General features: G+C 44.0%; 1 protein-coding gene across 3 annotated transcripts in view; it reads right to left on the reverse strand.

Moving 5' to 3' along the window:
- LOC118079844 (uncharacterized) overlaps positions 1–20,922 on the reverse strand; it is a 28,691-nt gene extending 7,769 nt beyond the window's left edge. For 2 of the 3 annotated variants that reach the window (XM_060271839.1, XM_035104500.2), the window contains exons 1-9: positions 20,741–20,922; positions 16,910–17,017; positions 11,652–11,724; positions 10,628–10,784; positions 9,900–9,945; positions 5,695–5,753; positions 5,423–5,458; positions 4,121–4,173; positions 1,793–1,925 (exon numbers count right to left, since the gene is read on the reverse strand). In XM_060271839.1, coding sequence (XP_060127822.1) covers positions 1,793–1,925; positions 4,121–4,173; positions 5,423–5,458; positions 5,695–5,753; positions 9,900–9,945; positions 10,628–10,784; positions 11,652–11,724; positions 16,910–17,017; positions 20,741–20,777 — 702 coding nt within the window. In that variant the 5' untranslated portion in view covers positions 20,778–20,922. The remainder of the gene's footprint in view (positions 1–1,792; positions 1,926–4,120; positions 4,174–5,422; positions 5,459–5,694; positions 5,754–9,899; positions 9,946–10,627; positions 10,785–11,651; positions 11,725–16,909; positions 17,018–20,740) is intronic. The other variant, XM_035104501.2, reaches the window with a different exon arrangement.
- Between the last annotated feature and the right edge of the window lie 2,367 nt (positions 20,923–23,289).

Genomic DNA, 23,289 nt, shown 5'->3' on the forward strand with positions numbered 1-23,289 from the left:
GAGAGCATGGGCAAGAATTTCTAGAACTGCTCACCTGGCACTAATCCCAATTATAGAGGTTACAAGCTTTCTTCTGTGCTGTTCCCACAATACAGTGGTACCTTGGTTCTCAAATGCCTTGGTATTCAAACAACTTGGAACCCAAAATGTTCCGGTTTGCTAAGCTTTTTCAGCTGAACGTGCTCCGTTTTGAGTGTTATGCTTCCGATTTTAGTGTTACGCTTCCGATTTGAGCGCCACACTTCCATTTTGAGTGTTATGCTGAGGTCTGTCTGTTTTTGCTATTTATTCTGCATTTTTGTTTTTGCGGGTCTTTTTTTGTGACCGTGTGGAACCCAGTTCAGCTACTGATTGATTGATTGACTGCAGTAAATTGTTTATCACTTTCATTTTATGGATCAATGGTCTCATTAGATAGTAAAATTCATGTTAAATTGCTGTTTTAGGGTTTGTTTTTAAAAGTCTGGAATGGATTAATCCATTTTGCCTTACTTTCTATGGGAAAGCACACCTTGGTTTTGGAATGCTTTGGTTTTGGAACGGACTTCCGGAATGGATTAAGGTAGAGAACCAAGGTACCACTGTACATAAAGGAGCACATCTCCATATTTTTTCTCCCATAAGGAGGAATGGGTCCAATAGAGGGACTGGTCTTCTTCTTTGGCGATCACTCATAGTCGAGTAAGATTGTCTTCCATAAACACGGTTTTAACGTAAGTGACTATGGAGGCCAATTCTGGACCCACATGTGTTCAGTCTGGAAAAGACACAATTTAGAGGCAGTATGATAGCCACCTTCAAATATCTGGAGGATCGCCACATCACATTGATGATGAAGGAAAGTTCTTTTCTGGTGATCTAGAAAGGCTCAAACCAGTGGCTTCAAATTACAAGAAAAAGGATTCAGGTACTAAGTACCAGAAAGAACTTCCTGACAACACAAGCAGTTTGTCACTAGAAGAGATTGCCTTGGCAAAGTGGAAGTTGTAACTCTGCGAGGGGTATATTACAGTGAATAGAATTCTGTGCTTAAAATATATGGCGTCCACCCAGCCTGACTAGACCTGTATGGGATTGCACAGTCATTAATTTCCATCTGTCAGGCAAGCTAGATCCTGACACTTACATGGAAAGCATGAACAAAGCTCCTGGGATAAGATATTCTGCCCCATGTAAGGAAACAGCTTGATTTGTTCAGCTTCGCTATACAGATACTCAGAGGAAGCACAGTAAAAAAATTCTCTTGATCCAAAAAAATGCTGAAATATTTAGGTGTTTGTTTTTTGTTTTTTAAAAAACCTAATTAATTACTAGCTCCATCACAATACTGAGGTTCAAGCAAGTCTGGGCAATTTGTTTATAATATTAAGCTGTGGTTTCCCCACCAGCTGCAGTAGATAAGGAGTCTATAGCTTGCCGTAGTTTCAAGCAGATTCCTAGGAATCCCCAATAGTTGTGCTGGTCCCCACATTTCTCATACCTATAAACATTGTAAAATAAAACTTTAAAAGCAAGCAAACCACTGGTATTATAATAAAGTAATTATAGTAATTCTTTTCATTCCTGCAGTGCAAATCTCTATACTTGAAAGAAAGAAAGAGAAAGACATTTTGTTTCCCAATCTTTCCCACACCCTCAATTCTTCATCAAGATCTCCAGGTCAAACACCAGAGCTTTAGCTCTGCACAGTTCCCATAGCAACACCACACAGCCATCTCTTCTGCTCCTTTCTCAGGATCTCAGGCAACACACCAGCCTTAGTCCCCCGAGATCAGAGCGCTCCCTTTCACACCTGTCCATTGCATGCATTCCTCAGTGAAGATCCATTTATCTCATCAATAACATCTCCAACCAGCACCACCTCATCCACTGCAGCCTGGCTTTGGGGGAGCACATTTACGATGAAAATCCGTCCATCCAAATATCTGTGGCGAGAAGAGGGGGAGGAAGGGGTGGAGAGAGACAAGGCAAGAGCTTGCATTGAAGAGTTGAGAAACCACATACTTGGGCAAAGGAAGGAAGATCACAGGGGAGAAAGAAATGGTGACTCTCTTAAAAGAGATTTCTTTCTTTCTTTTGATCAGAATGATGGGAAAATAATAGATTCCACACCAGGGATAGGGAACTGGTGGCCTTCCTCATGTTATTAGACTTCAACTCCCATCATCCCCGAGATCAATGGCGATGTTTGCTGGGGCTGGTGGGAGTTTGAGTCCAACACCAATTGGAGGGCCACAGAGTTCACCATCTACTATTCATTCATACATTCTTATTTTCTGCACCTATAGGCTGACTTTCAGGGTTTCTCTTTTCAACGTGGTTTCCAACAACAACAACCTTTAATGTTAACCAGACTAACACAAGCTCTCTGAGAATGAAGGGCTGCAAATGGCATGGTTAAGATCAACCCAAACTGTGCAAGGAAACCCTCACACAAGCAGCTTGCTTTGTGGATTTCTTGTCCACTCAGCTGCACTAGAAGAAACCACCCACATGATCGGTTGCTTATGCAAACGGTGTCTTTGGCAAACATGAAAAATGGGTGTAGCATTTTGTGGGTCAGGCTTCACCAAAGCCCCCTTCATTAGAGGCTCATATGTTGGTGGTAAAAATATGTACTGAATCATTGGCACTGTGACTTTTCTACTTCTGCAAAATTATTACGGCAAAAAGACTATTTGGCTCGGATAGCCCATGGCATTTAAAACCAGCGGTAGGTTGCACAAAGACAAGGCACAACGGAAATCCTTCGCAAGCCAGAGCGCTGCAGCTAATTTGCACATCTGTTGTGTACCATCAAGGTAATTGCATAGGCTTGATGGATGCCAAAACTGGCAGACACATTACCATTCTTGGGAGACATCCTTTTATGAAATGCTTAAGCCTCGTGGGGATATGAGTCTCAAACATGAATGAACAAAACAAAACAAAACTTGGAGCTGGCTGCTCAAAAATAATGAACTGCTAGATGTTACTGTGTAAGCCTCCCAGCAATCGATTGTACACCACTGTTCTTTCTTTGTATGTTCCTTTTTATGAAGCATTTGTTACTAAATAATAAAAATGATTTTAAAAATTTAAATAATTATTGGAACTCTTCTTTGCTGGTTTCTGTGGCGTTTGTACTTTTTCCCATCTGATTTTCAAGATTTCCTTCTGCAACACTGTAGATTGGGATTCTTGGGTTTACAAGCTGCTCTCAGAAGTGCTCTAAAGGCTATGTACAGCCTGAGAACTACATGTTGCACAGCAGTAGGCTGAACTCCCTTGTCAACACTAGGATTTCTACCTTCACAAAGCACTAATCTTTATTGCTAGGCACAGGCTCAGGTCACGGTTTGTCAAAGCCTATGCTCTTAAGTTACAAATAACCAGGGGCGAGGGCACTCAGTCATCCTGTACGAGCATAGAATTTGCTACTGGGTACTGAATTCAGCATATTAAAAATGACAGGCTTTGTTTTTAAAATCCAAGTTTATGGTTACATTTTCCCTCCAAAGAGCTTTGCAGAGAATGCATGGTTCCCTCCCTCCCTCCTCACAATAACCCTGCAAGGTAGTTCAGGCTGAGACATAGTGAGTGCCCCAAGTCTGCCCAGCAAACCTTGCAGCTGAATGTGCATTTGCACTTGAATCTCCAGCGTTTTATAGTCCAACTATCAAACCATAGCAGTTTCCCTTTGTATCATTTTATGGCTGCAAAGACTAGCACATTTGCAAAGTTAATCCGTATCCGATATGGTTTCGAATAGGATAGGGGACTGCGTGTTGAGATTATATTGCAGGGGGCTGTACTAGAAGACCCTCTGGGTCGCTTCCAACTCTACCATTCTATGATTAGTCTGGATGAATGTGGGCAATGGCTGGTGAAATCTCAGAAGTCGGGCATGGAGATGAATGGAATTTCCAGGCCTGGGAGAGGCCCTGCCCCTTGCCAGCTCCATGCCTTTAGCACAAGCGAAATACACTCCACAAAATTGTATCAGGCTGACATTCGTTTCAATGACCAACTCTCATTGTTCCCTGTGGGCTTTATCTTACAGATCCACACCCGGGTATTTATTTAAAACAATGGATTTTGTGCAGAGGAAGATCAAAGCAATGTAAGGATTACATTTTACCTGAGCACCATTCCCAGCTCCCTGCAGGGGACAGTTTCGTAGGTCAAGCACACCTAGAAAGCAGTATTTATCAGTGTGGTATCCAGCAAGCTTGAATAAATCCTCCTTCAGAGCCTTGGTGTAGATGACAAATTTTGCTTCTTATAGGGGAGTTGACTTTAAAGGAAGGCTGTGGAAGGCCCTGAAGCCTCAAGTTCTCCATTTATTCGCAAAAGGCTCATTGGGATGAAACACTGTTGCATAGCTGCCAAGTTTTCGCTTTTCTCGCGAGGAAGCCTATTCAGCATAAGGGAAAATCCCTGTAAAAAAGGGATAACTTGGCAGCTATGCTGTTGTGATGCTATACTGTGTGACTTCAGGGTTAGAGGCTTCTAGTGCAATCCACTTTTAGATATCACCACATCTTAAATTAAACGATCCCTAATCTGCAGAGCAAATAATCAAAGCCCAGAGATGCTAGACCCAGACAAGCAGACCAAGCATAGTCTTGCCCTGTCTTTACTGATAACACACAGCAAAATACTAAAAATAAAATCAGCCACAGGCCAGTGTCACAAAGCCAAGGATGGAGAATTTGTGATTCTCCAGATGCAGTAAAGACTCCAACTCCCATCAGTCCCCCGTCATTACTGCCAATAAACAGGAATAATGGGAGTTGAAGTCCACCAATACTTGGAGTGTCACAGTCCCCATCGCTTCATGAGGTCAACCTGAGGCTGATTTTGGCAGTGCAGAAGTACTTTAAATAACTTCCCCTACCCCAAATACCACAAACGGCAAGATGCACACACATTTAAAAACAGCTTAGATTGATGCAAACTGGAATCCTTGTTCTGTGGCCCAGCTGAAGCCAGAGCCCTACAACATTTCAGTATAGCTGAAGTTGTCAAAGTACAATGATTTAAAATTCTAAGTGTAGCTGTCAATGGACTCAGGTTCAGACTTGGTTCAGAGAGACATAGGGTTCAAGTTTCTCAAATAGGACTTTGGTAAAAGGTTGAATGAAAGACCCATAAAGAACTTTAAAAGCTCACAAACAGAGCCACAAAGTGATTTAATCAAGGAGGGAGATCCCAGAAGTGTTACCATTTCCCTGCCTCAAACCTCCATGCTTGTGAGACATTAAAATGTAAATAGGAAAAAACCACCACATAAACATAAAGTTCCAGTCCAGAGTAGAGGCACCATTTTTGGCCTGTTGCTGCAGGTGTGAAACAGATGGTGCCGTCTCTATCTATAAACAGCAAGATGGGAGGAATATCATGAAAGGGGGTATTGAGAGAGAGGACGAAAGCTTCTTACCGGAAGTTGCCAGCTTTCATCCAAGAAACTGGAATTCTACAAACAGAAAGAATGGCAAACTATGAGAAGTCAAGTCAGAGGTTAAAAGGAAAGATGGGAAAATACAGCTATTAAGCCAGCCTTTGCCAGCCTTGTTCGGACTACATGTCTCGTCAGAACCAGCCAGGATGTACTCCCAGGAGGTGCTGGGAGTTGTAAATCAAAACATCTGGAGGGTATTAAGCAGTGGAAGCTGCATGAAACTTATGTCCCCAAATCATCAACTACTGTACCTGCAAATCTAGGGAGAAATTCATTTCTGTCACCACCAGCATCAGAGAGAGGAAAGGCTCTGGAAGGAGGAAATCGAGAATCAAAAATTGCTGCCAGGTTTCCGACCAACTTTATATATTCATTTATCAGTAGGTCAAGGGACACACTGAGAACACGAACCAAGAAATCTCAAACTTGCAATGGAAGCAAGTCTCCCTAAAATAATATTTGATCCTTTCAAAAATATGTAACCAACACCGAACAAAGGCAAGTTTCTCAGCTGGTGCCACTCACTTGTAGCTCACGCAGATTGAACGGGCAAACGTACCAGAAAATAAAATATTTACAAATAGTAAAGGTGGTTCCCACAGATCATCTGCATCATGCCTTGGTGGGCAGGTGTGTGAGGTCACTCAGGTTGCACCAACAGGTTGAGAAGGCGAGATGGGAACTTTGCCCACAGGCTCAATCAAGCCGTATACACGAGAAGGATTCAGCAGCTGCTTACACTGCCTGGCAGTTAGAATTGTATAGAGATCTGCAATCCCTCCATAGCTACTCTGGGAATCTAAAGAAGCAGATTGGTGGTGACTTTGGATCTAAGCACATAGCTGGAAGCTTCAGGCAGTCACCTTCCTATGAAGCTATACATGTCACACTGTCAGCTTGTAAGTGACAACTGTGCTGCTCTGAACCATATGAATCTCCATAGATTTAAATAATTTTTTTTAAATATGAGTTGAGGCAGGGGCTGTGTGGGACTTGCATTTCCCCAAGCAATTACCTGCCTCTCCTCAGGGAAGCCTGCCTCACACCCAGGAACCACAGCAATAAAGTTTCATGGCCACTTAGCATTCATCTCCTTAAACCAGATTGTGGGGAATTTGGTGTCCAGAATTCAACTGCCTTCCAGGTGAAGTTGTTAAATTAAGCCTGACCCAGTAGCTGATCCCACAACAGTGATGAGGAAAAAGTCACTAAAAGCACCATACAAATAGCTTTTGGGATGATATTCTAATAGAAAACAGGTAAGGAAATGCCCTTTTCTGCACTTTAATCTACAACACATTACCCTTCCCCAGAGAAAAGCACTCAAAGGAAGTATGGCTCTTTTTTTCTCCCGTTCCCAATAAGGACACTGCAACCTTGGCTATGAGCCAAACTGCAGTTGCCCTCACCTTCATGCTTCCTGGTGCCACTGAGATCTGCTTCCCATGTAATGAAGGCAAACACATGTTTACCACTATTGTGTGCGCACATGGTAGAGACCCATGGCTATTCCCAGCTCCCTGGGTGCTTAGAACATCAGAGCTGTTGGAAATGTGTGTTTGTCACACACACAAAGGTTTAAACACATACATTAGAGACCTTGACCTCTTTGGAGGGCTGTAAATAAAATGACCTAATTGAACATGGCAGTGTGTGAAGCAGACTTCTTTGCTGCTGCACATGGACAATTCTTGGTGGGAGAGGGAAACAGAAGGGTGAAGGGGCTGGGAAAAGTCACAGATCAATCCTCTGCAATACTACAGAGCACTTACGTTTACTATTTACAACAACATGAATGAGGAAAAAGCTGAGAAGAGGAGTAACGGAAAGAAAATGTGGAAACAAGACAAAAGGGAGTAACATAAAACTCAAAACAGCAGAATCCTGTAACTGATCACCCTTAATGAAGTAACAAATAATAAGGAGCCACAGTTTTATTGAGTCCTGAAGAAGATCCAGTTGCTTGCATTTTGAAAGGCTCATTATGGGAAAATTCCGGTGTTACTTCACACACACACACACACACACACACACACACACACAAACTCGATTTCTGGGGTAAGAAATGTGAGCTTATAAACTGCATGAAGGCTTTCATCCTTTTTTTTTAGGCTTCCAGACAGCAATGGCACAATCTCGACACGTCTGGCACTTCAGAAACCTATATAATACATTGACTAGCTGGAGGTTAAGGATGATTTTAATAACCCCAGAGCTCCAAACAGATGTTGTTACATACCACACAGATAGTGCCTCCAAGGCAATCATGAAGCAGTGCATCTGCCTTGCCTGCAACTGCCTTGCCTGCAAAGCTTTTAAAAGGACCTGACAATCTGTGAGCCCAGAAAGGAGGGTGTCGCAATGAGAAAGGCAAAAACCAGCCACTGATGTGGAGGGAGGACACAGCAGAACTCACTGGCAAGGGAGAGCTGGAGCTACCAGAGCCTGCATGCCTTTTCACAGGTAGAGGGCCTCAGCAGCATCCTGGAGGCCACAGCTTAACAGGGCACACAAAGAACTCAAGTCTACTGCCTTAACCACCTTATCACCTAGCATTGTTGTTGGATGAGATTCCACAGCGGGGCTGTGCAGAATATCGTATCTACATTGGTCCTGCAGCGTGCCTATCCATAGCACAAGCATGCAAGGGAGCCAAATGAGCAGACAAATCCTCAACATCAATGAAAAAAATCCCACGTTGTGGTAGGGAGTCCTAAACAATGTGGGCCCAGCATGCGTAAGAATCTGCCTCCACCCCTCTGCTCCACTACATACAATCTTTATAATCGACCTGGAATACTCATACGGATTCAAGCTATAAACCAACCAAGGCAGGACATGTTCTCGGCCCACACAGATGATAGAATAGCTAGCATATTGTTGACTTAAAAAGGGTAAAGGGACCCCTGACTGTTAGGTCCAGTCGCGGACGACTCTGGGGTTGCAGTGCTCATCTCGCTTTAGTGAGCCAGCGTACAGCTTCCGCGTCATGTGGCCAGGATGACTAAGCCGCTTCTGGCGAACCAGAGCAGCACATGGAAACGCTGTTTACCTTCCCGCCAGAGCGGTACCTATTTATCTACTTGCACTTTGACGGGCTTTCAAACTGCTAGGTGGGCAGGAGCAGGGACCAAGCAACCGGAGCTCACCCCGTCACAGGGATTTGAACCGCCGACCTTCTGACTGGCAAACCCTAGGCTCTGTGGTTTAGACCACAGCACCACCCACATCCCTGCCCAAATAAATACAATGCTTCCTGAAGAGGCAGAAGCCCTTGAAGAAGGGGTCCTGATAATAACCTGGTTATAAAAATCTATATGTGCATCACCATTTGGAACATAATTTCCAAGCAACCCTTCTGTAAATATTATTATTATTATTATTAATTTATTAATTTCATTTCTATACCGCTTTATATATATATTTTAAAAAATCTCAGAGCAGTTTGCAGCATATTAAAACATCAATAAAACAATCCAGAATCAAACATTTCTGAAGAAAGTCAAATATAGAGTATATAGTCAAAGCAACATAATTAACAGAAAACTAAAATATTATCTTAAAAATAGGCTGCTGAAAAACCCCGTTCTGCAAACCAAGGAATACAGACACCAAGGAATGAACATCTATAGTCCCCTTCAAGCTGCCCATTCAACTTTGGGGGAGGGGGAATGTATACGAAGCCATTTTGAGCATCACTGTACTTTATTGAAACAAATATGCCCATTCACAACTTTATAATTAGCAACCCTGGGGATGCTAGGGTATTTAAACAAACAAACAAACAACATTAATTGCATCCTTTTAATAATAAAATTCGGTTATTATGTAGCCAATATGCAACACATCACTGGGCAAACTAGACATGTTGCCAACAGACTTCTGTGTCAGAAAGTTTCCCGATTCCTTATAAAAACTGGAGGGGGCAATTTAAAGTGCTACACTTACTCTGCCCCTTACATGGGCATCATTTGCCCTATACAATTAAAGCAGTTTCATACCACTTTAGGCTAAGGGCATTTAGACATGTTAGGATGCTCTGGTACTGTGTTAGGACACCCCTGTTTTAGATGTATGGTGCAGATGGGCCCTTAACACCAGTGCAGAATAAATTTAGACATCGAAAATGCTGCCATTGAGCTCTGGTACCTTTTCAACTTTATACAGTGCAGAACCCAGTAATTCAAAAGCAAGACTGTTATAAAGCAAGGCACGATAAATTTCAATAACATACTGCGCTACAACAGAATGCAAAATGACTCTCAGGGCACTTGTCATAACTTCCAGAAGCAGCCCTGTTAATGCATTTTGCAGCCAAGCAACAAGGAGTCTTCTAGCACCTTAAGGACTAATACATTTAATACGGCACAAGCTTTTGGAGAATAAGAGTCCACTTCATCAGTGTGACGTCCTGCTCTCTTGCACAATGCAATGAGTGGACAGAGATGACTCTTACCAGCTAAATCTTCATTGCCTAGGATGGAGGTCATTGGATCATACCACTGAAATAAAAACAACTCTGAATAATTATAATAATTTAAATAAGTTGACCACAAAGGTACATACGCATCAGGAACAGGAAACAATTATTAACCATCCTAATATCTAGAAAGGAGCATTAATTTAGGTTTGGGATTTTAGGGTCCCCCCGCCCCAAGTTTAGGAGCTAAGTATTACCACTAGCAGGATCACAGGAAGCTGCCCAACACTAAGCCCAGGCCATTGGTCCACCTCAATCAGTACTATTCACACTGACTAGCAATTGGCTCTCCAGGGGCTCAGGAAGGAATATGCCACATCTACCTGCAGGTGGAACTTGAGATGTTCTGCAAGTAAAGCAGATGCTCTGCCGCTGAGTTACGGCTCTTCCCCAAATGGGGCCATAGGTTTAATTACCAAGTTATAATGGAAAATTGCAGATTCTTTCTGTTAAATTGAAGCAGTTAAAGAACATTAGCCCTGGACTCAGTACATTTAAAAAACAGCACTGGTTTCAAGATTATAAGCATGGCGAATACAGGAATATCCCGCGGACCAGGTGTTTAGCGAAGCACACCCACTAACTTATGTGTCCACCCAACAGAGGCCCCAAGAAAAGAACATAACAAAGACAGGTGTCTGAGTACTCTTATTATTCAAAATAACTTCTCCTTCTAATTGCTCTGAACTACGTCATGTTCCCACCTCAAGCAGCCTGGAAGATCTGATCAACTGCTTAACAGCAACAGCTAGTAACTTCTTATTCAAAGCCAGGCGCAGGAAGTACCGCCCTCGTCCTTGTGCTGTCAGCACCTTCTCACAGGAATTAGTTTTCTCAATCATCAATGACAGGAGGGTCATGCTATAGGAAGAAAAGACCTTGTTATCATGGGGTACAGAAACAGAAGCCACATTCAAGTCACTTAAAATGGAGATGGTTATATTCCAGGGTGAAAAAATTATGCGCCCCCTGCCATCCTTTCCTTGATACCCCTCAAAAGTGAGCATGAAGGATTCTGGGAATTGTGACTCCCCTGGGAAGCACAGGTGAGGGACTGGATCTGGCTGGCTGTAGGTGTAATCATCTTCAATATATATAAAAATGTAAAAGGGGCATGTTTGTTTGTCTCCACATTTCTCCAAAACCGCTTGACCGGTTGTGTTCAAATTTTGACACAATGTCACACGTGAATACGAGAGGAAGCAAAAACCGTTTGCGTAGACAGATGTCACACCTGGGCCACGTAAAAAACCCCCTAAACCCCGTGTTCCAGAACTCACAACTCAGACGAAAGTGCATGCTGGGAGCACAGGAGAGGTTGCAAACGAGAGCCTTCTAGTGACGCCTACACTGGTACTGCACCTAGGAAACCTGCCCTCTCCACAACACCTTGGCTTGCATTTCCAGACTGGGCCGAGTGGAGGTGGGGGCTCGCCTGGGTGGGGGAGGGGGGAGGAGGGGGCGGGATAGGTCATGGGTCGGGACAGGGTGGGGGGAGCCACAGGGATGACCCTGTGTAAACAGAACACGCGTAAAACATTTCAACAAAATGAAAGGGGACTCTGAAGGTTAGGGAAGTCTGAAGGGGGACTCTGAGGGTCCATTTAACAGACTGAGCCACAGCAAAGTTGACCGGGCCAGCTAGTGCTTATATAGAAAAAGGGAAAGCAGAAAATCAAGTTCCTCTTACATTTGCAGTATCATAAAGTGCTACTACAGGTCACCCACCTGGGAGGGGTTACTTGTGGAATCTGTTCCAGCCAGTGCCAATAGTCCTTTCTTTTGAACCCCAGAACGGGCTCTGAGGAAGACAAGATAACTTTTCTTTAGGAAGAAAAGCAGCACAGCAAAGTGCTGCATTGCACTACCAAAGATTACACACACCATTTCCTTAGCACCAGAAGGTGCTCAGTTAGAGCACATTTACATTGGACGCATTCCTTGGGGGTTCAGGGTGCTGCCAGGAAGGGTCTGGTTCACTCTGAGCACACATCAACAATCTGCGCATGGTGAAAGGCCGGCCATGCTCTGTGCAAGTGTGAAGTTTTCTACTGCAACCCCCCCCCCTCCACAAACACACCAAACGCCTTTGTATCAGCAGAAACTGCAATTAGATTTTGCAACTTACCGTGTTTCTCATATTATAAGACACGTCTTATATTTATTTTTTCCTCAAAAAAACACACTATGGCTTATTTTCAAGGGATGTCTTATTTTTTTCCTCCTCCTCCTGCCGCGGCCGGCATTGCTGCTGTGCCTATCACTATGTCTTATTTTCGGGGTATGGCTTATATTCCTTGAATGCTTAAAAATCCTGCTATGGCTTATTTTATGGGTATGTCTTAAAATATGAGAAACAGGGTATGTAAATTTCTGATTTCTGCAGCAAGACATGAATCCCTCTCCCACGTCAGTCACCGTACTGCAGTGGTCGTCTACATCAGTGTTTCCCAACCAGTGTGCCTCCAGATGTTTTGGGACTACAACCCCCACCATCCCTAGCTAGCAAGACCAGTGGTCAGGAATGATGGGAGTTGTAGTCCCAAAACATCTGGAGGCACACTGGTTGGGAAACACTGGTCTACATCACCACTGCTCCCTCATGGGAGATGCCTGATCAACCCTTCAATCGTCAACAATTTTAAACAGCATTGATGGAAATAACCCTGGAAACCTTAGTTCTGGAAGGGTACTAAGGCCTCTGAAATATAAAAATTGCAGTGGTCAGAGTTCTTTGGGGAAAATAAAAAGTACAGTCAAACCTTGGAAGTTGAACGCAATCTGTTCCAGAAAAACAATTGACTTCTGAAACGTTCGATTTCCCAGGCTTCTGATTGGCTCTTGCAATCAGAAGAGCCAATCGGAAGCTGCTTGTCTGCTGTGTCGGACGTTTGGCTTCCGAGGAAGGTTTGAAAACCAGAACACTTACTTCCGTTGACGTTTGGGAGCCGAAATGTACGGCTAATGGAGACGATCGGAAACTGAGGTGTGACTGTACAATAATAGATTCATGAGATTAGTGGTATTAAAAGGGCTGGAATTTTTTTTTTTTAAAGGTGGTAGTGAGAAGGAGGAGGAGCTGCCACTGCCTGCTTGCTCACTGGGTCTGTTTCCCATGTAACCAGGTAGTGGCAATGATGAGGCACAGGAGGCAAGAGCAGCTGGCAACAACGGCAGGGAGGGGCGGATAGACAGGGGGAGGGAGTCTTGCCCTGGGGCCCCCACCAGCAAAGATGGCAATGGCTGCACCTTACCTGGCAGTGAGATCAACTTCACAGGGCTAGGGCCTCTGAAATCAAACTCCAGGGAGATACATATAGGAGGAGGTGAACTTTCAGGGATTATTATTGCTGTATATTCCGGCGTATAAGACAACCGGGCATATAAGACGACCCCCAACTTTTCCAGTTAAAATATAGAGTTTGGGATATACTTGCCGTATGAGAAATACGGCCTGGCATATAAGACGATCCATGACTTTTGAGAAGATTTTCCTGGGTTAAAAAGTAGTCTTATACGCAGGAAATATTATTATTATTAAATTATTATATGATCCCCTTCATGGATCAATGCCTTGTTGTGGCGAAGGGGCTTGAATAACTCAGAGAAGCTATGAGCTATGCCATGCAGGGCCACCCAAGATGGACAGGTCATAGTGGAGAGTTTTGACTAAACGTGATCCACCTGGAGAAGGAACTGGCAAGCCACTCCAGTATCCCTGCCAAGAAAACTCCATGGACAAAGACAACAGGCATATAAAAGTTATGACGCTGGAAGATGAGCCCCTCAGGTCGGAAGGCGTCCAACATGCTACTGAGGAAGAGCGGAGGACAAGTACAAGTAGATTCAGAGCTGATGAAGCGGCTGGGCCAAAGCCGAAAGGACACTCAGTTGCGGATATGCCTGGAAGCGAAAGGAAAGTCCGATGCTGTAAAGAAAAATATTGCATAGGAACCTGGAATGTAAGAACCATGAGTGGAGGTAAGCTGGATGTGGTCAAAAATGAGATGACAAGAATAAATATCGACATCCTGGGCATCAGTGAACTAAAATGGAAGGGAATGGGCGAATTCAGTTCGGGTGACTATCATATCTACTACTGTGGGCAAGAATCCTGTAGCAGAAATGGAGTGGCCCTCATAGTCAACAAAAGAGTGGCAAAAGCTGTAATGGGATGCAATCTCAAAAATGACAGAATGATCTCGATACGAATCCAAGGCAGACCTTTTAACATCACAGTAATCCAAGTTTATGCACCAACTACCGGTGCTGAAGAAAGTGAAATTGACCAATTCTATGAAGACCTACAACAACTTCTAGAAATGACACCAAATAAGGATGTTCTTCTCATTACAGGGGATTGGAATGCTAAAGTAGGGAATCAAGAGATAAAAGGAACAACTGGCAAGTTTGGCCTTGGAGTTCAAAATGAAGCAGGGCAAAGGCTAATAGAGTTCTGTCAAGAGAACAAGCTGGTCATCACAAACACTCTCTTCCAACAACACAAGAGACGACTCTACACATGGATATCACCAAATGGGCAGCATCGAAATCAGATTGATTATATTCTCTGCAGCCAAAGATGGAGAAGCTCTATACAGTCAGCAAAAACAAGACCTGGAGCTGACTGTAACTCAGATCATCAGCTTCTTATAGCAAAATTCCAGCTTAAACTGAAAAAAGTAGGAAAAACCACTGGGCCAGTAAGATACAATCTGAATCAAATCCCTTATGAATACACAGTGGAAGTGAGGAACAGGTTTAAGTATTTAGATTTGGTGGACAGAGTGCCTGAAGAACTATGGATGGAGGCTCGTAACATTATACAGGAGGCAGCAACGAAAACCATCCCAAGGAAAAGGAAATGTAAGAAAGCAAAATGGCTATCCAACGAGGCCTTACAAATAGCGGAGGAGAGGAGGCAAGCAAAATGCAAGGGAGATAGGGAAAGATACAGGAAACTGAATGCAGATTTCCAAAAAACAGCAAGGAGAGACAAGAGGGTCTTCTTAAATGAGCAATGCAAAGAAATAGAGGAAAACAATAGAATGGGGAAAACCAGAGATCTGTTCAAGAAAATTGGAGATATGAAAGGAACATTTCGTACAAAGATTACCATAATCAAGGACAAAAGTGGTAAGGACCTAACAGAAGCAGAAGACATCAAGAAGAGGTGGCAAGAATACACAGAGGAATTATACCAGAAAGATATGGAGGTCTCATACACCCCAGGTAGTGTGGTTGCTGACCTTGAGCCAGACATCTTGGAGAGTGAAGTCAAATGGGCCTTAGAAAGCATTGCTAATAACAAGGCCAGTGGAAGTGATGATATTCCAGCTGAACTATTTAAAATTTTAAAAGATGATGCTGTTAAGGTGCTACACCCAATATGCCAGCAAGTTTGGAAAACTCAGCAATGGCCAGAGGATTGGAGAAGATCAGTCTACATCCCAATTCCAAAGAAGGGCAGTGCCAAAGAATGCTCCAACTACCGCACAATTGCGCTCATTTCACACGCTAGCAAGGTTATGCTTAAAATTCTACAAGGCAGGCTTAGGCAGTATGTGGACCGAGAACTCCCAGAAGTGCAAGCTGGATTTCGAAAGGGCAGAGGAACCAGAGACCAAATAGCAAACATGCGCTGGATTATGGAGAAAGCTAGAGAGTTCCAGAAAAACGTCTACTTCTGCTTCATTGACTATGCAAAAGCCTTTGACTGTGTCGACCACAGCAAACTATGGCAAGTTCTTAAAGAAATGGGAGTGCCTGATCACCTCATCTGTCTCCTGAGAAATCTCTATGTGGGACAAGAAGCTACAGTTAGAACTGGATATGGAACAACTGATTGGTTCAAAATTGGGAAAGGAGTACGACAAGGTTGTATATTGTCTCCCTGCTTATTTAACTTATATGCAGAATTCATCATGCGAAAGGCTGGACTAGATGAATCCCAAGCCGGAATTAAGATTGCCGGAAGAAATATCAACAACCTCAGATATGCAGATGACACAACCTTGATGGCAGAAAGCGAGGAGGAATTAAAGAACCTTTTAATGAGGGTGAAAGCGGAGAGCGCAAAATATGGTCTGAAGCTCAACATCAAAAAAACCAAGATCATGGCCACTGGTCCCATCACCTCCTGGCAAATAGAAGGGGAAGAAATGGAGGCAGTAAGAGATTTTACTTTCTTGGGCTCCTTGATCACTGCAGATGGTGACAGCAGTCACGAAATTAAAAGACGCCTGCTTCTTGGGAGAAAAGCAATGACAAACCTAGACAGCATCTTAAAAAGCAGAGACATCACTTTGCCGACAAAGGTCCGTATAGTTAAAGCTATGGTTTTCCCAGTAGTGATGTATGGAAGTGAGAGCTGGACCATAAAGAAGGCTGATCGTCGAAGAATTGATGCTTTTGAATTATGGTGCTGGAGGAGACTCTTGAGAGTCCCATGGACTGCTAGAAGATCAAACCTATCCATTCTTAAGGAAATCAGCCCTGAGTGCTCCCTGGAAGGACAGATCGTGAAGCTGAGGCTCCAATACTTTGGCCACCTCATGAGAAGAGAAGAATCCTTGGAAAAGACCCTGATGTTGGGAAAGATTGAGGGCACTAGGAGAAGGGGACGACAGAGGACAAGATGGTTGGACAGTGTTCTCGAAGCTACGAACATGAGTTTGACCAAACTGCGGGAGGCAGTGCAAGACAGGAGTGCCTGGCGTGCTATGGTCCATGGGGTCACGAAGAGTCGGACACGACTAAACGACTAAACAACAACAACAAATTATTATTATTATTATTATTATTATTATTATTATTATTATTATTATTATTAAAAATACTTCTCCCCCACCTTTCCTTGTATAGTTCAAGGCTGGTCCTGTCCCACTATTGCCCCCAACTACAGTGCAACCTGCTCCCCGCAAAGGAAAATCTCCATGCACAGTACTCAAAACACTGTCCATCTTTGGTACAGAAAAGCCACTCACGTTTTATTCCTTTGCGAAGGATCATTTCTAGGACCTCACAAAAGGACTGTAAGTGTGGGGAGGTGTCTGTGTAAGGGCTGCTGCTCCCCTGAAGGTTGAGGATACATACTGCAAGGAGAGAGAGGGGGGGGTTTCAAATACAGACTGGCAATATAATGAGTTAAAACCTAATATTTGTATTTTTGCTATACTTTTCTTCTGTTAATATAAAGGTAAAGGTAAAGGGACCCCTGACCATTAGGTCCAGTTGTGACTGACTCTGGGATTGCGGCGCTCATCTCACGTTATTGGCCGAGGGAGCCGGCGTACAGCTTCCAGGTCATGTGGCCAGCATGACAAAGCCGCTTCTGGCGAACCAGAGCAGCACAAGGAAACGCCATTTACCTTCCCGCTGTAGTGGTACCTATTTATCTACTTGCACTTTGACGTGAACTGCTAGGTGGGCAGGAGCTGGGACCGAGCAATGGGAGCTCACCCCATCGTAGGGATTCAAACTGCCGACCTTTTGATCGGCAAGCCTTAGGCTCAGTGGTTTAACACACAGCGCCACCCATGTCCCGGTTAAGATACCAAAGCCCTAATCGATAAGACAGAGCTCGGGAAGGTAACTTTAAGAAGGGCAATTCCCCAATCCCACCCTCCAAAGCAAGCTATCATGCCCTGATGCTACAGAAGTCACCAACTTCCCAGCTCTCCTTCGCCTCTGGGTTGGCAATTGAAGGGGAGGGACTAGATGGTGTACCCCACACAGCCGAATTAGTCCAGGGCCACCTGGTTGCTGACTTCTGCGAATCAGAAACCACAAGGCTACTCCTTCCCTGATCATGGCATGTACAGAATCTCCGAGAACACAACTTTGGGTGCCAAGGCATGGTCCTCCGAGCCACATGATGCAACCACCTTGATAAATCTCTTTTCCTTTTGCCAGTTCTCAGAACTTTCAGGGAGCGGGGGGGTATATTTCAAATAATTTGAAAACTGGGAGGTACTGTCCCTATTTATACAGAGAGATAGCCTTCCTTATCCATCTGTAGCAGCATAAACAGGAAAAGGTTTGTGGCACCTTGAAGACTAACAGATTCCATAGTTTTTAACTATGTACTACATAAAGACTTTCTTCTCTCTGCCCTGAATCTTCCAGCATTCGACTTCACTGGATGTCCATGAGTTCCAGTCTTATGAGAAAGAAAAAACTTTTCTCTATCCACTTTCTCCACGACACGCATAATTTTATAAAGTTCTATCATCTCTTACTTGCCTTTCTATAATTTTTTTAATAAAAAATAGTCCCAAATGTTGCAACTTTTCTTCAAGGGCTGTGGCTCCACCCCCTTGATCGTTTTGGTTGTCCTTTTCTTGACCTTTTCCAACTCTAAAATATCCTTTTTGAGACGAGGTAACCAGAACTGTACACAGCATTCCAAATGCAGTTGTACCACATATTTGTGGGATTATAGCATCAGTTTTATTTTCAATTCCTTTCCTGGTGATCTGTGGCATGGAATTTGCCCTTTTCAAGTCTGCTGCACACTGGACTGATGTCTTCATTGAGCTATGCACTAGTACCCCAAATTCTCTTGTCTTGGTGCATTACTGCCACTTTAGATCCCATGAGCCCCATGTGAAATTAAGCCCCTTTTTTGCCCCACTTTACACTTGTTTGCACTGAATTGTATTTGCCATTTTGCCACCCATTCACTCAGTTTGGAGAGGTCCTTACAGCACAGTTAGCCCCAGGATGTTCTCCTGAGCAATCCCATCTGAAACGAAAGGCAGCTCTCATCCATTTCAGAAAAACCTCCCAGTGCACACAGTGCATGCCATGTTTTATTTTATGTCTGTAACCCACTTCTAGTACTGTTGGAGCCGAAGGGCTATAAAGAACTATTTTAAACAAATAAATAATTAAATGTGATGGAAGTCCTGAACCAAGAGCCAGCTTAGGCAAATATTGACTGTTCTTTAAGACTACTGTACTCCACCCATTCATTCCACTTGAGGCAAATTTGAGAAAGATGTTCCCTTTCAACAAAGCTTCTCTTTTACTTGTTGGATTATCAGTGCAGTGGATCCAATACTTCTCCACCACCAGCACCACCCAGCCCATAATATGATGCTTAGGCCAATTCCCCCCCCCCCTTCTACTTATATTCCACCCTACCTCTAAAGAGCTTCAGGTGCTATATGTGATTCAGCACCCCCTCCATTTTATCACAACAACCCTGTGCAGAGAATAACCCAAGGTCATTGCGTGTACTGCACAGGCAACAGAGGATTTGAACCCTGGACTCCAGAATCCCAGTCTAATGCTCTAACCATTACATGACACTGGCCATTCCTCTAAAGTTTATTTTGGAGATATCAGTTTATGCTAAACTATTTGAATGGAGAGGAGGATGTGCACCCAGCTGTATATAATGGAGTAAAATAAAGCAAGAGGCGGCAACGTTAGGAGTTAGGGTTGTCACCTGTCCTGTATAATACAGGATTGTCCTGTATCTCAATGTAAAATGCTACATCCACAGAGAAAAATAATCTACCTTATTTTTGCAGAAATGTAAGCTGCAATCATATGCATGCTTACCTGGATCAAGCCCCGCTGAACATTGTGGGACTTTTGAGTAAACATGCATAGGAGTGTGTTCTGTTATAGCTCCTTTTTAGCATTTTCCCTCTGCAGAAAAAGTGCTATGTGGAGCTCCAGTGACTGCACACTCTCCCCCCCCCCCCAGTGAGTTGTCCCCATAATAGTATAATTTCACTATCTAGATTCTAGAACAAACATGGCAATAAGGAAGGAAGGCAGGTGTCCCTTAGTTATATGTTTGCCTCTTTTTCTGGAATCAAAAATCGTCACAACTTCAGATGGGGCTTTAAATGAACTGACCAGATACAGGTACTAAATATTTTTTCCAAAGCGTGGCAAAGTCGAAAGGATTCAAAGGTGGCGAGTGAGGAGATATTTCTTAGTTGCATGCTGAGGACCCTCCTAATATAAAAATGGAACATAAGAAGCTGCCTTATAACATTAGTCCCTCTAGCCCAATATTGTCAACACTGGCTGGCAGCTGCTCCCCAAGGTTTCAAGCAGAGGTCTTTTCTTGCACACCCCAAAGATGCTGGGGATTGAACCTGAGACTATCCTGTATGCAAAACAGATACCCTGCCACTTAGCTATAATTTTTCTCCAACACAAAAAAGGGGATTACCCCAAACTGCCTTCTGGAACATAACTTGACATCTGTCACAATAGCATCTAAGCAGCATACTGTATATCACTAGGTGATATCACTGTTTGAGGGAGGTTTTTCCCTAACAATCAAGTGTATAATTTTTTTAAAAAATGAAATGAAGAAGTAAGTAAATAAAACTCTTTGTAAGCATTTGCTCCCAGGACAGTTACCTCACAGCTCTCGAGCTTCTAGTTCCCATTTCTGTGATGCCCCATAAAGTTAAGGTGAGCACAATAATAAAGCCAAACTTAAATAGACTAAGTTAGGTTAAGATCCACTGAAATCACTTGAGCTTCTCAATCAATAAACACGTTTAGGATGGGGAGTTTTTACACTTGAGTACTGATCTCTCAGCTCTGACACTTTTTTAAAAACACATTTGTTCCCCATGGCAACCAGGGACAAAATAAGAACATAACTCTACCTGACTCCCCATCCCTATGAAGAATCCTGTGGTAGTAACTACACACCTGTATATACTCTGACTGAAAGATGCGTGTACGGTTCTCGCACTTCTTTTCATTCAGCCAAAATCAAGCACCCCGCCCCCTCCAAAACCGCCCCCCTCTCTCTGCGCCTCCCCGCTTCGTCCCCTCACCTTTTAGGGTTCCCAGCAGCGGTTCTTTGGCACTCATGCTGCCCCCCTCGCCCTCCCCAACCTTCAGCAGATGTTAACTTGGAGCAGCTTCTAGGGAACCGCCGCTAGTGTCTCCACCCCGTGGAAACCGACCTGAAGCAGCCCCTTCCGCAAACACAAGGCAGCGTTCTGGGAGAGGCCATTATCCCTGTAAGGGGGGGGGGGCGAGAGAGGAAAAATACAACGAGCAGGAAGAAGTGAACATGTTGAGGCTTGATGGGCGGGAATCAACGGGGGAGGAACACATCGGCAGGTTTTGCAGTTGTTATGAATATTTTACCTAGCCCCCGGAATAATGATTAAATACTGGCAATTGCTCGCCCTTCTCCCCCATTTAGGCCATTCCGCCAGTTTTGGAACGTTGATACTTCACCCGCAACAAGTCCCGAACCGGAGAGCAAAGACTTTAGCTGCCTGAAACTCAGTGTTCGCTTTCAGTGGGTTTACGTTTAGCTGAAGGAAACGGGCACTGCCGGATTTACCTATAAGCTAAACAAGCTATAGCTAGGGCCCCACACTCTTGGGGGCCCCCAAAAAAATTGAAGAAAAAAAAACTGGGTGTACATTTCCAAAATATAAGATAAAAAACAAATAAAATAAAACCTACATACAGCATCAGTGCTTTGTGTTGTGTAATAAAATAATAATAATAATAATAATAATAATAATAATAATAATAATAAGCCACTCTGGGCAGCTTCCAAAAGAACAGAACAATAGAATGCAATAATCTATTAAACATTAAAAGTTTCCCTAAACAGGGCTGCCTTCAGGTGTCTTCTAAAAGTCTGGTAGTTGTTTTTCTTTTTGACATCTGGTGGGAGGGCGTTCCACAGGGTGGAATGCCACTACCGAGAAGGCCCTCTGCCTGGTTCCCTGTAACTTGGATTCTCGTGGTGAAGGAACCGCCAGAAGGCCCTCAGCACTGGACTTCAGTATCCGGGCAGAACAATGGGGGTGGAGACGCTCCTTCAGGTATACTGGACCGAAGCCATCATCACTGGACCGAGCCTATATCATATAGGCTCCATGGTGTAAGTAATGGACCCTGCCTGCTAGCCTGCTCCCTAAAATATCACTGGTTTGCTCTTTTTTATATATAGGGTGCCTGCATTCTGCATTAGATAAGGTAAAGGGACCCCTGACCATTAGGTCCAGTCATGACCGACTCTGGTGTTGCGGCGCTCATCTCATGTTATTGGTCGAGGGAGCCGGCGTACAGTTTCCAGGTCATGTGCCCAGCATGACAAAGCCGCTTCTGGTGACCCAGAGCAGCACACGGAAACACCGTTTACCTTCCCGCTGTAGCGGTACCTATTTATCTGCTTGCACTATGAAGTGCTTTCAAACTGCTAGGTTGGCAGGAGCTGGGACCAAGCAACGGGAGCTCACCCCGTCGCGGGGATTCGAACCACCGACCTTTTGATCAGCAAGCCCTAGGCTCAGTGGTTTAACCCAGAGTGTCACCCACACCCCACATTCTGCATTAGATACCCATAAATTACCATATAGCATATATTCAACACAAAAAAACAGTGACAATTTGTTGTTGACAAAGGACAGCTGGACATATAAAGGGCTCTATTACCTTCAGTAGCTTAAGGCCTCATCAAACCTAAATCCAGCCGTGGAGACGAGGGTCGTTTTCTGCCACGTATACTGCCACGTTAGTACTGCCACTGGTCCCTTAATATCTGCTCTCACTCTCCCAAATTTTTGCCAAACAGCTCTTTTCTTAGGCCAACCGTTTCCCATTTATAAGCGCAATCCCTAGCAAGGAACGAATTCTTGAAACAAATGTTCTGCTGCAGCAGGGATGGGGAAAGTGTGGCCCTTCAGGTGCTGAGCAGACTCCCAACTCCCATTGGCCTCAGCCAGCATGGCCTACGGCCACGGATGGTTGTACTCTAACAACATATGGAAGGTCACAGGATTCCCAAGCAACCAGTGGTCAGAATAAGGCTGTACCTAGGACCCTCATACCTACGGGACCGCCTCTCTTGGTATGCCCTGCGGAGGACCTTAAGGTCCATAAATAACAACACTTTAGAGGCCCCGAGCCTCAAGGAGGTTAGATTGGTCTCAACTAGGCCCAGGGCCTTTTCAGCAGTGGCCCTGACTTGGTGGAACACTCTTGTCACAAGAGACCACGGCCTTGCGGGATTTGACATCTTTCCGCAGGGCCTGTAAGACAGAGGTGTTCCACCTGGCCTTTGGCTTAGACTCACTCTGACCCCTTATATGAGATTTGGTATATAAATTTTCCCTTTACTTTTTTGCTGGCCCATGTAGGACTAGCATGTATAGCTGGCTCGGGTAAATATCTGATGTTTCCGCCCTTTATGGTCTTGATTTATGGGCTACTACTAAAATGAGGCTGCATTTTAAGCCATATTTTAATTAACTGTTTGTTTCTTGTTGTTTTCTACTAAATTTTATTGTAATTTATATTTGGTGTTAGCCGCCCTGAGCCCGGCCCTGGCTGGGGTGGGTGGGGTATAAATAAATAT

Source organism: Zootoca vivipara, chromosome 2 (assembly GCF_963506605.1).
Source record: "Zootoca vivipara chromosome 2, rZooViv1.1, whole genome shotgun sequence".
Lineage (NCBI taxonomy): Eukaryota > Metazoa > Chordata > Lepidosauria > Squamata > Lacertidae > Zootoca > Zootoca vivipara.